We start from the raw sequence: 14,147 nt of genomic DNA on the forward strand, positions 1-14,147 counted from the left end.
ATCTAACAGACACTGGTCATTAATCTTCCTCAACATCAATGGACTCAGCTCTCTAATAAAAAGACACAGACTAACAGAATGGATACATAAACAAGATCCAAATCTGTTTCATAAAGAAACACACCTAAGTCACAAAGATAGACATTACCTGAGAGTAAAGGGCTGGAAGCCAGTTTTCCAAGCAAATGGACCCAAGAAGCAAGCAGGAGTAGCCATTCTAATATCTAATAAAATATATTTTCAAAAGGGAGGGAGAGTGGGATCGGGAGGAGAGGAGGGAGGGGCTTATGGGGGGGATACAAACTGAATAAAGTGTAATTAATAAAAGTTAAATAAAAAATAAAAATATATTTTTTTTCAATGAAAATTAATTAAAAGAGAAGGGGAAGGTCATACATATTCGTCAAAGGAAAATTCCACCAAGAAGACATCACAGTTCTGAACATCTATACCTCAAATACAAGAGCACTGCATTTGTAAAAGAAACATTTAAAAAAAATTGAAATCACCCATAGATCCCCACTACTTAATAGTGGGAGACGTCAACACCCCGTTCTCTACAAAGGACAGGTCACCTCAAAACTCTACCGGGGAAATCTTAAAGATGGAAAACACCTTCAGCAAATGGCTGTACACAAAATTAAGTCAAAATATGAAATGCAATCCTGTATACAAAAGACAAATGGGCTGAGAAAGAAATTAGGGAAAAAAACACCCTACAGAAAGGACACAAAAGACATAGAATAACTTGGTGTAACTCTAACTAAGCAGATCAAAATAACTTCCAAGTCTCTGAAGAAAGAAATTGAAGAATCGATCAGAAGATGGAAGAATTCCCATGCTCATGGCTTAGCAGAATTAACTTAGGAAAAATTACCATCTTACCAAAAGTAGTCTACAGATTCAATGCAAGTCCCATCAAATTACCAATACAATTCTTTACAAACCTTGAAAGAAAAATTCTCAACTTTATGGGGAATAACAAGAAACCCAGAATAGCTAAAATAAATGTGTACAATAAAAGATCTTCTGGAGGTATCTCTATTCTTGATCTCAAGCTGTACTATAGACCAGCCTAATTAAAACTGCATAGTACTGGTATAGAAACAGAACGGTGGATCAACGGAATTGAATACAAGACCGTGAAATAAACCCACATACCGATAGACACTTGATTTTGGACAAAGGATAACAAAACATACAATGGAAAAAAAGATAGAATCTTCAACAAATTCTGATGGTCCAACTGGATATCTACATATAGAAGAATGCAAATAGATGCATACTCATCACCCTGCACAAAACTAAACTCCAAAGGGTTCAAAGACCTCAACAGAGCACCAGACACACTAAAACTGTTTGACGAAAAAGTGCAGAACAAGAGAACCAAAAAATCAAGGGTTTTTTTCTGAGACTGACAACCCAACCAAGGACCATGCATGGAGATAAACTAAAACCCCTGCACAGAGGTAGCCCATGAGAGCTCAGGCTACAAGTGGGTTCCCTAATAAGGGCAAGACGGGCTGTCTCTGACATGAACTCAGTGGCTGATTCATTGTTCACCTTCTCATAAGGGGATGAGGAACAGCCATAGAAGGCCACAGAATAAGAAAATGCAGCCAGGCCTGAGACCTGATAGGATAGGGTCAGATGGAAGGGAAGAAGGTCCAACCCTATCAGTGAACTGAGGGAGGGGCATGGAAGAAGAAGAGGAAGGGAGGGTGGGATTTGGAGAAGATGAGGAAGGGTGACATAGCTGGTAAACAAAGTGAATAAACTGTAATAAATAAATGAAAATCAGATGCATATAGGAAGTAGACACAGACATATAGAACAAAGCATACCACATGAGCAGTTGCCCAGAGTTCCTCATCTTTCTGTGTGCTGATAATGCAATCCTGGGCTTTCATATTTCTACAGCCATCTATACTTACAGTAATTAACTGTTTATTATATGAAAAAAAAAACAATTCAGAGAATCAATGAAACCAAGAGCTGGATCTTTGAGAAAATCAACAAGATAGAAGAACCTTTAGCCAAACTAACTGAAAGACAGAGAGAGACACTATCCAAATCAGCAACATCATAAACAAAAATGGGGACATAATGACAGACACTGAGGAAATTAAAAGAATCAGTAGGTCTGACCTCAAGAGCCTATACACCAAAACATTTGAAAATCTAAATGAAATGGACAATATTTTTCATAGATTTAACTTATGAAAGCTTGAGAATTCTTAATCTAAACTAATAAACTCATGATGATGTATTCTTTATAAATGATTCCAAATTCTGTCCTATTTTAGACAGATTGATCATATCCTGAAGGCATAACATGGACATATCTAAAGCCAGCATGACACTGTAAACTTAACTGATGCTTCTTGCTTGTACTGTATCCTCTCAGTGCAACACCACAACTTCTAAATCTCTTAACTTAGCTTCTCACTTTTTATCTATATGCACCCTTATTTGTTGGGAACAAAGCCCTGGGACCCTTCCTAAGGGCCTGACCTGCCAGATAAGCACCGGGCGCCAGCAGGCCATAGCTTCTTACGACCCATTGTTCCCGAAACTGTTTGCTTTGGGACACATCCATGACCACCGATGTTATCTTCCGGCCTTGTAACTCTTTAACCCACCTTCTTAGCCTTGGGAACTTCCCACCAAGGGTCTTGGTATTTTTCCACTACTACTTCCCTTTCTCGCCCCTCTCCCCCACCCTGCCAAAACCACGTTTTAAAAGAAACACCAAAGTTCAATAAAGCTGACACTTGACCGGCAACCATCTGCTTGTGTCCTTTCTCTCTCTCCCCCATCTTTTTCAGGATTGACCCCCTTCGCCCCCACGAATAATTGAGTCCCGCGGGACGGGACACATACTGTCAAAACTATACAAGATGGAGGCCACCTCTTTATTAATTTTCTGCTGGACATTTCATCAATTAGTCATGCACAGCAGCTCTCAGGCAAAAGGGGAAGTGTGCAGGCCCAGGGCTGTGTGTAGTCTAAGCAGCTGCTGAGACTATAAAAGAGGTTTGTGTTAGAGGCTGAAGCACTGTGGGAGGATTGCTGTTACTCTGCTGACAGTAGTAATCTGCCAGGTCTTCAGCCTGCACACTGCTAATGCTGAGCGTAAAATCTGTCCCAGATCCACTCCCTGTGAAACGATCAGGGACTCCAGTGTATCGATTGGATGCACCATAGATTAGCAGTTTAGGAGGCTGCCCTGGTTTCTGTTGGTACCAATGTACATTGCTACCCACATTCTGACTGGATTTGCAGTTTAAGGTGATCCTGTCTCCTATAGATGTGGACATGGTTTCAGGAGACTGGGTCATCACAATGTCCCCTTCAGCACCTGCAATAGGGAAAAGACAATGAGTATTCACATACACACATAATGAATTTCTGATGCAAATGTTAGGATCAAAAATGCCTTTTCTAACGGCATTGCCTGCATACTATTGGATTCCAATAGTAATTAGCTGTTTCTCTACAAATGAATTACTTTGATGATATTCCAATAGTCTTTAATGTCTCACCAGACATCCAGAGGAGCAGGAATATGAAGACCTGGGTCTGTGACTCCATCTTCATGCCACTGCCTGTCTGATGCTTTTCAGTTCTCACTGCAAAGGCCTGGTTTATAAAATATGAGCAGCTGGGCTGGCTTGTAGGGACCTATGCAAAGTAACCATCAAATAAGAAAGAAAATAGCCTGGGTTCTGGGGTGTGAGAGTATTCAGGTTAAATCTACAGCCAAAAATATCATCCAAGAAAATAAGCAATCACTGGGGTGGGGGGAAGTCAAGATAGAAGCTCAAGGACCATCTTAGAGATCTCACACTGGAAATACTGAGATGCACTTATGACAGTCTTCCATTAAAAACCAGAGACATTAAGACCAAGTGAATTTGACAGAAATAATACTAGAAAACTTTTGAAAACAATCCTAAGTTAATAATAAAGATTCTGGTCAACAACAGCAGAAAAAAATGAAAAAGGAAACAGAAGAAAGGAGAGAATGAAAGGGAATGGAGAAGATGAGGTAGAAAAAGCAAAGAAAGGAGAGGATAGAAAGAAGGAAAGTGAAAGCTGGATTTGGGAGGGATAGTAAATGTTGAGAGGAAAGAGGACTAGAGATAGTAAAAGAGTATAAATATTAAAACAGAAAGGTTTAGGGGTAGAGTGTCAGGTCAGTTGTTTTTTTTTTTTTTAATTTTATTTTTGTCTTATCAGTTACATTTTATTAACTCTGTATCCCAGCTGTGTCCCGATCCCTCATTCCCTCCCAGTCCCTCCCTCCCTCCCTCATCTCCACCCTGCCCTTTGCCAAGTCCACTGATAGGGGGGACCTCCTCCCCATTCATCTGATCCTGTTTTATCAGGTATCTTCAGGACTGGCTGCAAAGCTCTCCTCTGTGGCCTAACAGGACTGCTCCTCCCTTGGGGGGGGGAGGTCAAAGAGCCAGTCATTGAGTTCCTGTTAGAAGCAGTCCTTGTTCCCCTCACTATGGAAAACCAATTGGTTACTGACCTACCACAGGCTACATCTGTGCAGAGGTTCTAGGTTACATTCATACATGGTCCTTGGTTGCTTGTCAGTCTCAGAATAGACCCTGTGCCCAGATATATTTGGTCCTTGTGGAGCTCCTATTCTTTCCTCATCAGACTAACTCCCCTTCTTTCTTATGATTCCCTGTACTCTGCCAAAGGTTTGGTCATGAGTCTTTGCTTTGAAAACACTGCTAGTTAGAGTCTTTCAAATACGCTCAGTAGACTCCTGTCATACGTTCAATGCACATCCCATCTGTCTTTCAAAACGAGGATTGATAATCTTACCCCATGTCCACTCTCTTGATTATCTTTTTTAGGTGTATAGATTTCATTATGTTTATCATATCTTATAGGTCTATATAAGTGAGTATATACCATGTTTGTCTTTCTCCTTCTGGGATATTTCACTCAGGATGATCTTTTCTAGATCCCACCATTTGCCTGCAAGTTTCATGATTTCCTCCTTTTTGATTGCTGAGTAGTATTCCATTGTGTAAAAATACCACAATTTCTGTACCCATTCCTCCGTTGATGGACATCTGGGTTGTTTCCAGGTTCTTGCTATTAAAAATAAAGCTGCTATAAACATGGTTAAGCAAATATCCCTTTTGTGTACTTGAGCAAACTTTGGGTATATACCTAGCAGTGGTATAGCTCGGTCTTGAGGAAGTACTATTCCTAATTGTCTTAGAAAGCCCCAGATAGATTTCCAGAGTGGTTGTACCAGTTTACATTCCCACCAGCAGTGGAGGAGGGTTCCCCTTTCTCCACAACCTCTCCAGCATGTGTTGTCCCTTGAGTTTTTCATCTTGGCCATTCTGATGGGTGTAAGGTGATATCTCAGGGTCGTTTTGATTTGCATTTCCCTGATGGCTAATGAGGATGAGCATTTCTTTAAGTGCTTCTCTGCCATTCCATATTCCTCTGTCCAGAATTCTCTGTTTAGCTCTGTTCCCCATTTTTTAATTGGATTACTTGGTTTGCTGAAGCTTTTCAGCTTCTTTAGTTCTTTGTATATACTCGATATTAGTCCTCTGTCAGATAAAGGGTTAGTGAAGATTCTTTCCCAATCTGTAGGCAGGCGTTTTGTTTTGATGACAGTGTCCTTTGCTTTACAGAAGCCTTTCAGTTTCATGAACTCCCATTTATTGATTGTTGCTCTTAGAGCCTGTGCTGTTGGTGTTCTGTTCAGGAAGTTGTCTCCTGTGCCAATGAGTTCTAGGCTGTTCCCTACTTTTTCTTCTAACAGATTTAGAGTATCTGGTTTTATGCTGAGGTCTTTGATCCACTTGGACTTTAGTTTTGTGCAGGGTGATAAATATAGATCTATTTTCATTTTTCTGTATGTGGACATCCAGTTGGACCAGCACCATTTGTTGAAGATGCTGTCTTTTTTCCATTGAATGGTTTTGGCTTCTTTGTCAAAAATCGAGTATTCATAGGTGTGTGGGTTTATTTCTGGGTCTTCTATGCGGTTCCATTGATCCTCCTTTCTGTTTTTATGCCAATACCATGCAGTTTTTATTACTATTGCTCTGTATTACAACTTGAGATCAGGGATGGAGATACCTCCAGATGATCTGTTGTTGTACAGGATTGTTTTGGAGATTCTGGGTTTTTTGTTTCTCCCTATGAAGCTGAGAATCTTTTTTTTCAAGGTCTGTAAAGAATTGAGTTGGTATTTTGATGGGAATTGCATTGAATCTGTAGATTGCTTTTGGCAGGATGGCCATTTTCACAATGTTAATCCTACCAATCCATGAGCACGGGAGATCTTTCCATCTTCTGAGATCTTCTTAAATTTCTTTCTTCAGACTTGAAGTTTTTCTCAAACAGGTCTTTCACTTGCTTATTTAGTGTCACCCCAAGGTACTTTATGTTATTAGTGGCTATTGTGAAGGGTGTTGTTTCCCTAATTTTTTTCTCGGCCCTTTTGTCTTTGGTATACATGAGGGCTTTTGATTTTTTTGAGTTGATTTTGTATCCTGCCACTTTGCTGAAGGTGTTTATGAACTGGAGGAGTTCTCTGGTTGAATTCTTGGGGTCGCTCATATATACTATCATATCATCTGCGAATAGTGACACTTTGACCTCTTCCTTTCTGATCTGTATTCCCTTGATCTCCTTTAGTTGTCTTATTGCTCTGGCTAGGACTTCAAGTACTATGTTGAAGAGGTAGGGAGAGAGTGGGCAGCCTTGTCTTGTCCCTGATTTCAGTGGGATTGATTTAAGTTTCTCTCCATTGAGTTTGATGTTGGCTATAGGCTTGCTGTATATTGCCTTTACTATGTTTAGATATGTGCCTTGTATCCATGATCTCTCCAAGACTTTAAACATGAATGGGTGTTGAACTTTGTCAAATGCTTTTTCAGCATCTAAGGAGATGATCATGTGGTTTTTCTCCTTCAGTTTGTTTATGTGGTGGATTACTTTGATGGATTTCTGTATGTTGAACCACCCTTGCATGCCTGGGATGAAGCTTACTTGGTCGTGGTGGATGATATCTTTGATGTGTTCTTGGATTCGGTTTGCAAGTATTTGTCAGGTGAGTTGTTAAGAATATATGTTTCTCTTGTAAAAAACTCAGGTTTGATTCCAAGATGTTGTTTGATGATTCTCAGACATCTGTAATTCAAGTAATGACACACACATGCTACACATACATGCATACATACATACATATTTATATACATACACATACATAGAATTGGAAATGTGAGCCCTGAGTTCAGTTTCAACTATTACTAGGACTGCTGCCTGCTGCCTTCATTCTGCTATCACAGATTCTAATCTTTGAAAGCCCCAATGATGACTTTCTTAAAAGTTGCTTTGGTGATGTTGTTTATTACAACAATAGAAAAATAATTGATGATAAGGGAGAGTTCATAAAGAGGATATTATACCTGAAAGAAGACACAGACAGAACATGAGAAATGGTATCTGGTCTATAACACTGTAATACCCTCCTATATCTGTGGCCTCCAAAAGCAGTTGATCAGTTTGGTTTTAGAGAATGAATGGATGGCATTAGTTAGCATATTGCTTACATTGGTTCTTGAGTTTCCCATTTCTTTTTTTTTTAATTTTATTATTTATTTATTTTTCATGTACACTTTTTTAGTTTTTTATTTAACTTTTATTAATTACACTTTATTCATTTTATATCCCCCAATAAGCTCCTCCCTCCTCCCCTCCCGGTCCCATCCTCCCCCCCCTTTCTGCATGCATGCCCCTCCCCAAGTCCACTGATAGTGGAGGTCCTCCTCTCCTTCTTTCTGATCATAGTTTCCCATTTCTTACGTGCTATATTTACTCATAAACATGAGCTTAAAACCTGGAAGATAGAATCTATCAATGAACAATTGTACTTCTTTAGTATTGAGTGAGATATCCAGGTCTCTACATTTAAGAGCAGATAGGGAGAATTTAGAGTGGAATGTGAACCATGACAATGAGGCAGAGGGGACATATGGCTTATAAACAAAAGAATTACATGTACCTGTGATTTGTAACTCTTACAATTTAAATATGAATATATAAACATGACCACAACTGTAGTAGGTTAATAGAAGGTAAACTCAGTGAGATAAGGTACTTGTAGTAAATGAAGCAGGGAATAAAGAGAAAGGGGAAGGTAAAGAATGTGTCTTATTAGGGATTACTGTTGCTTTGATATAACATGAACAAAAGCAACTTGAAAGAATGGGAAAATTTATTCTTCTTACACTTCCAGGTAACAGTCCATCACTGAGGGAAGTCAGGGCTGGGATTCAAACAGAGAAGGAACCCAGAGGCAGAAGCTGAGCAGAGGTCATGGAGGAGTGCTGCTTACTGGATTCCTCCTCGTGGCTTGCTCAGGTTGCTCTGTTGAGGAACCCAGGGTCATCATGAATGGCTATATCACCTACAATGGAAGGCACCCTACCCCATCAATTACTAATTAAGAAAATTTCCTTAACTTGCCCAAAGCTCAGTAGTACTAAGGCATTTTCTCAAATGAAGGTTGTCCCTTTATTTAACACAGTTTTAGTTTGTGTGTCAATTTGACATAAAATCTCATCAGTACTGGGCATACATATGGTTATGTGACCTAATCTTGAAAGATGTTTGCTTTTATAAAACCCAGTATTTTGTGTAATGAGTGTATGAAAATACAGTTAATATTTCAACAAGCACAGAATAAGGAGCAAGATTGGTAGGCAGATGCTCTCTGAGGTTCTGCTGCTGCCCATGTGTGTTCTGTCCAAATGCAGAACACATAGTGAATGTGGAATTTAGACAGGTGAATGTTCAACAGTTTCTTTGTTTACTTATTCAGGGTCTGCCACAAATTTGATTTATTCCTGCCTAGCTCAAGTGTACATTTATGTTACATAATTCCTCATGGTTACTGTAAGTACTTTAAGTTTTACCAAATAACTCAGACACAAACAAATTTTATATGTAGTTAAAATTTATTTGTAGGTAATATCAAAAGAAAATATATGATAAATAAAAATGAGGGCATTACTGGAATTTAAAGATTACCTATTTTTAAAGAGTATTGATGACACATGAAAAAAAAAACATTTTTAAATTGTTTCCAAATGAATTATTCTGTTAATGAAGACAGCCCTAATAATGACAATATTTTCTGTCAAATCACCTTTAAAATCATACTATCAAGATAGACAAAAGAAGTGAAAAATAATTATTTAATCTTGACTCAAAATAGTAGCTCCCATAAAAGATTAAAGGACATGTTGGCCCTTGAATGCTCTCCTAGACTTCCAAGTCTCCTGGAGTAAGGCAAGGCTCACTGAACCTTGGACAGAGAGGATAGCACTTACCAGGCTGTGCAGAGATAAAATGTTTTCTGGTTCAGACACTGGCTGTCAGGCTGAGCTCTGAAGGTGTCTGTATTGCAGGCTAATGTACTGAAGAGGAGACTACAACAGCCTTCACAGTAACAAATTGACATCTCTTCAGTCTGGATGCTGATGGTGCTGAAACTGATCTCTGTCCTAGATACATGGACAGTCAACATGCCTGGGAGTTATCCAGGTGAACAAATGGGTAGCCTTTCTCTGCTTTTGGTGGGATCAGGCTAAGCAAAATGTTGTGAGAGCTGTGCAGATAACACTGATTTCCAGCTGATGGTGACCCTCTAAGCTGCAGACATGGCCAGGGAGGATCTCTACTTGCAACAGTTTCCTCCACAAACTGTTCATCTCTAGTCTCCCTGTGAAGAAGCCTACAGTTCATAGCTCCTCCTAGAGGTAACCAGTGGAAATTATGTTAGCTCCAAGTTTTGTTAGAGTGTTTTAATTTATGCACACAATCAATAGTATATCTACAATTCCACAACTTGTAATATATATAGCCATAAATTACAATCACTTCCAATCTCATTAAGTTTTATCAGCAGGATGGCTGTTGGTGGTGTGACATGTGATAAAAATGTTTTGCCTGGCATTCCTATCCATCTTCATTAGACTGTTTTTTATTATTAATATTTATTGCTGATTAACTTTTAGCTAAACAGTGGTTATTCCTAAAGCAGCTGTATACTGAAATCACCACACAGAGACTAGGATTTATTTAATTAACCTAAAGCACAATGCTCTGCAGTAGCTACTCCATCCCAAACCTCCAAGTTCGCATACTGTCCTCACATTCAGATTTCCCACATTATATTTACTTTTTAATCATATCTTAGATCTGGTTCAATTCTCATTGTGATTCCAAGTTCTCTCCTGCTTATCTCTCCTCTCTGACTCCTCCCACTTTATTCTTTCTCCTCCCCTTTAGATGAGGGTGTCATGTCCTCTGCTTTCCATTGCTCAGCATTGGCTGGTTGTTTCATTGACAACACAGAGAACAAATAATGGCATGTTTACACAAGCTTGAGACAGGTGATTTCTAGAATAAACATCACAATTCAATGTCTAAGTTGAAACCACATAGTAGGGTAGTGAAATCAGTATTTGAATGAAGAAGGTAAGTTATATACATTCCACAAGAACATTATACCAACATAAGATATTATCCTTCTACCATTATTGGACTTAGTTTGAACATATTGTGATTTTAAGAGCCATGCCTCTGCCCAGTGTGGAAATAGGTGCCTATAATCAGAGATTTGAGGATGGCAACAGAAGAGAAACTGGCATATGCCAACAACATGATAGTTTATTCGACACAGAAACACACTAAGACACCATCTCAAATGTATATATGTACACACACTTCTGTTTCCCATTGCATAGAGTTCCATTAACATGTACATATATTTCCACTTATATGAAGCTAACAACTTAATTTCCTGTTCTTTACATTGATGAGAGAGTAGTTAGAACTGTCTATCATACAAAAATACTAAGGGGATAGAAAGATAAGATGAGGAGCAGATCCAAGATGGCAATGCCAAGAGCTAACTATGCCTGATCAGGAGGAAAGCACTGAATGCACAGTGACCACCAGATCAAACTGTGAACCCTAAAACACCAGCCATTGACTTCCCAACATTAGAGGAAACCGAACAATGTGGGAAGCAATTGGGTCTGATCTCAGGTCACCCAGCTAAACCCTGCAAGAATTTTTGAGTTCCCTACAGGTTCTTGGTCATCAGCTCAGAGCAACACACCTGCATGTACAGGCTGAGCTGTGGGCCACACAACAATAGAAACTGGTTTTCCCAGTAGAGAAGGAACCCAACTGTGAAAGAAGGAATCCAGTCTGACCAAACGTAGGTCAACTACTCAACCTCTGGAAATGGGAAAATCTACTGGGTTCCAGCAGGCACTGAGTCATCAGCACAGAGCCACATGCATGTGCTCACTACTCACCATCCCAGACAGAACTGTGGGTCTCAAAACACCAGAGACTGGGTTTCCCAGATGAGAGGAAATCCCACAGTGAAGGAAGCAATCAGGTCCAACCTTAAGTCACTCAGCCAACTCCCCAAGAAAAGTTCTCAGTTTCCTGCAGGCAGTCAGTCACCAGTGCAGAACCACACTCCTGTACCTGCTCCTGCTCCTCTGCCTACAAACTCTACTCACCACACCAGGCTGCTTTGTGGATCCCAAAGCACCACAGACTAGATCTCCCAGATGTGTGAAAACACCACAGTGAGGGAAACAGCAGGTCTGGCCTCAAGTCACCCAGTAATTCCCAGAAAAGTTCCTGGGTTCCTGCAGGCTCAAGGAATCTAGAATCCAGCTGCATAACTGTGTGCTGTGCTCAATGGCCATTGATTACCTTGGTTACTGGGGCCCAGAGGTACAACTTCTGACCTGCTGATGCCTAGGACCCACCAGATCAGCCCTAGATGCTGCTCCAAAGCCCAACCTGTCTTCCTACTGAAACGGACCAAACCTCAGGGCTCCCAGATCATGAAAATGGCTGTGCCCAGCAAAAACAGTGTATAAGCAGCAGCAGCTCACTAAATTCAGAAAAAGAAAGCCAGAGACAGGGCACCTGTCTTCAAGAATTCTCCTGGTATGAAAAGAGGCCCAGGGTTCCCAAAGAGCCCAGTGAACCCACAGGACAATACACCTAAGCAGATCAGTGGCAATTCCCTGAAAACCATCAGTCATTAGGTGACAATACCCAAAAAGCTGAGGAGGAATCCTTCAGGAAAAACCGTCTTCCTCTAAGGGGATTTCATCCAACCCAGTCCCGCAACCCCTCAGGACTTCAGGAGACACCAGAAACTAACAGCCAATACCTGAGACAGAGAGATGAGAGGAGCCATCTTGAAAGCACAATCAATAAAAGCCAAAGTAATGTGGTACCTCCAGAACCCAGTTACCCTGGATACCCTAACATAAGAGAAACTAAAGGAAATGACCTGAAATCTAGGCTTCTGAGGATGATAATGGAGGAAACAATATTCATAAAGAAATAGGGGAAGATAAAGTGAAACATATTGTGACCATCTATAAAGAACTAGAGAAAGATACAGCCGAAGAGTTTGTGGCCATTAGAGAAGAAATAATTAAATCAATGGAAGAAATGAAAGAAATAGAGGAAAGTTCAAACAAACAGGTGATGGATTTGAAGGAAAAGCAGGAAAATATAAACAGGTAAAGGAAATCAACAAAACAGTTCAAGATCTAAAGACGGATATGGAAATATTAAAAAAAAACACAAACTGAGGAAATCATGGAGAAAGACAATTTAGGGAAGAAAACAGGAACTACAGAGGTAAGTATACCCATCATATTACAAATGATGGAAGAAAGAATCTCAGGGATTGAAGATACAATGGAAGAAATAGATGTATCTGTCAAAGAAAATATTAAAGATAAAATATCCCTGACACAAACCATTCAAGAAATCAAAGAAAACAAGAAAAGATAAAACCTAAGAATAATGGATATAGAGGAAAGAAAAAAGATTCTCCAAATGCCCAAAAAATATTTTCAACAAAATCATATTTCCACAATTTAAAGAACAGGCCTATAAGCATGCAAATTTATCATAGCCTGAAAGCATAACAAAAAGATATTGAAAGCCACCATCACCTTGTACACTTCTCTGATGCTTCTAGCATGTACTATATGCTCTTAGTGCAACACCAAAGCTTGTAAATTCTTAACTTAGCTTCTCCTTTTAATCTATAAACACCAGTGTTGAAAATTCTATGGAAGAATGGAGGCTATCTCTCAAGTATTAATCAGTCATGCATAACAAATACCAGGCAGAAAGAGGAAGTGTGCAGGCCAAGGGCTGTGTGTGGTGCAGGCAGCCAGTGAGATGCTCAAGGAGGTTTGTGTTGGAGGCTGAAACACTGTGGGAGGATAGCTGTAACCCTGCTGACAGTAATAAACTGCCAGGTCTTCAGCCTGCACACTGCTGATGGTGAGTGTGAAATCTGTCCCAGATCTACTGCCTGTGAAGCGATCAGGGACCCCAGAGGGGCGATTGGATGCATAGTAGATTAGCAGTTTAGGAGGCTGCCCTGATTTCTGTTGGTACCAATGTACATCATTACTCACACTCTGACTGGACTTGCAGCCTAGAGTGATCTTGTCTCCTACAGATGTGGACATTAATTCGGGGGACTGGGTCATCACAATGTTTCCCTCAGCACCTGCAATCAGAAATAGACAATGAGTATTCACATATATACACAAAGAGTTCCTGATACAAGTGTTGGGATGTCCTAATGGCATTGCCTGAATACCACTGGATTCCTATAGAAAATAGGTGTTTCTCTACAAATGAATTAATTTGATGATATTCTAATATTCTTTAATACTCACCAGACATCCAGAGGAGCAGGAAGACAAAGACCTGGTGTGACTCCATCTTGGTGTCCCAGGCTCTCTGAAGCTATTCAGTTCTCACTGCAAGGGCCTTGTTTATAAATTATGGCCAGCTGGGCTGGCTTGTAGGAAGTTATGCAAAGTAGTCATCAAATGAGAAAGTAAATAGCCAGGGTATTGGGTTGTGAGAGAATACAGGTTAAAGCTACAGCCAAAACTATTATCAAGATGATTAACCAATCACTAGGGGGAAAAGTCAACACAGAAGGTCAAGGACCAACTTAGAGCTCTCAATCTGCAAATATCAAGATGCACTCATGACAGCTTTCTATTAAA

The 14,147-nt window shown here is 39.9% G+C and overlaps 2 gene segments (V, D, J or C); both read right to left on the reverse strand.

The window, feature by feature from the left end:
* Positions 1–3,008: 3,008 nt before the first annotated feature.
* On the reverse strand, positions 3,009–3,612 carry LOC129675161 (immunoglobulin kappa variable 4-1-like). The segment is given in 2 exon segments: positions 3,009–3,361; positions 3,546–3,612. Coding segments are annotated over 2 exon segments (408 nt in total).
* A 9,611-nt stretch (positions 3,613–13,223) lies between these two features.
* On the reverse strand, positions 13,224–13,867 carry LOC129675162 (immunoglobulin kappa variable 4-1-like). The segment is given in 2 exon segments: positions 13,224–13,636; positions 13,809–13,867. Coding segments are annotated over 2 exon segments (459 nt in total).
* Between the last annotated feature and the right edge of the window lie 280 nt (positions 13,868–14,147).

Source organism: Psammomys obesus, unplaced genomic scaffold, assembly GCF_907164565.1.
Source record: "Psammomys obesus unplaced genomic scaffold, mPsaObe1.curated_primary_1811, whole genome shotgun sequence".
NCBI classification, from domain to species: domain Eukaryota; kingdom Metazoa; phylum Chordata; class Mammalia; order Rodentia; family Muridae; genus Psammomys; species Psammomys obesus.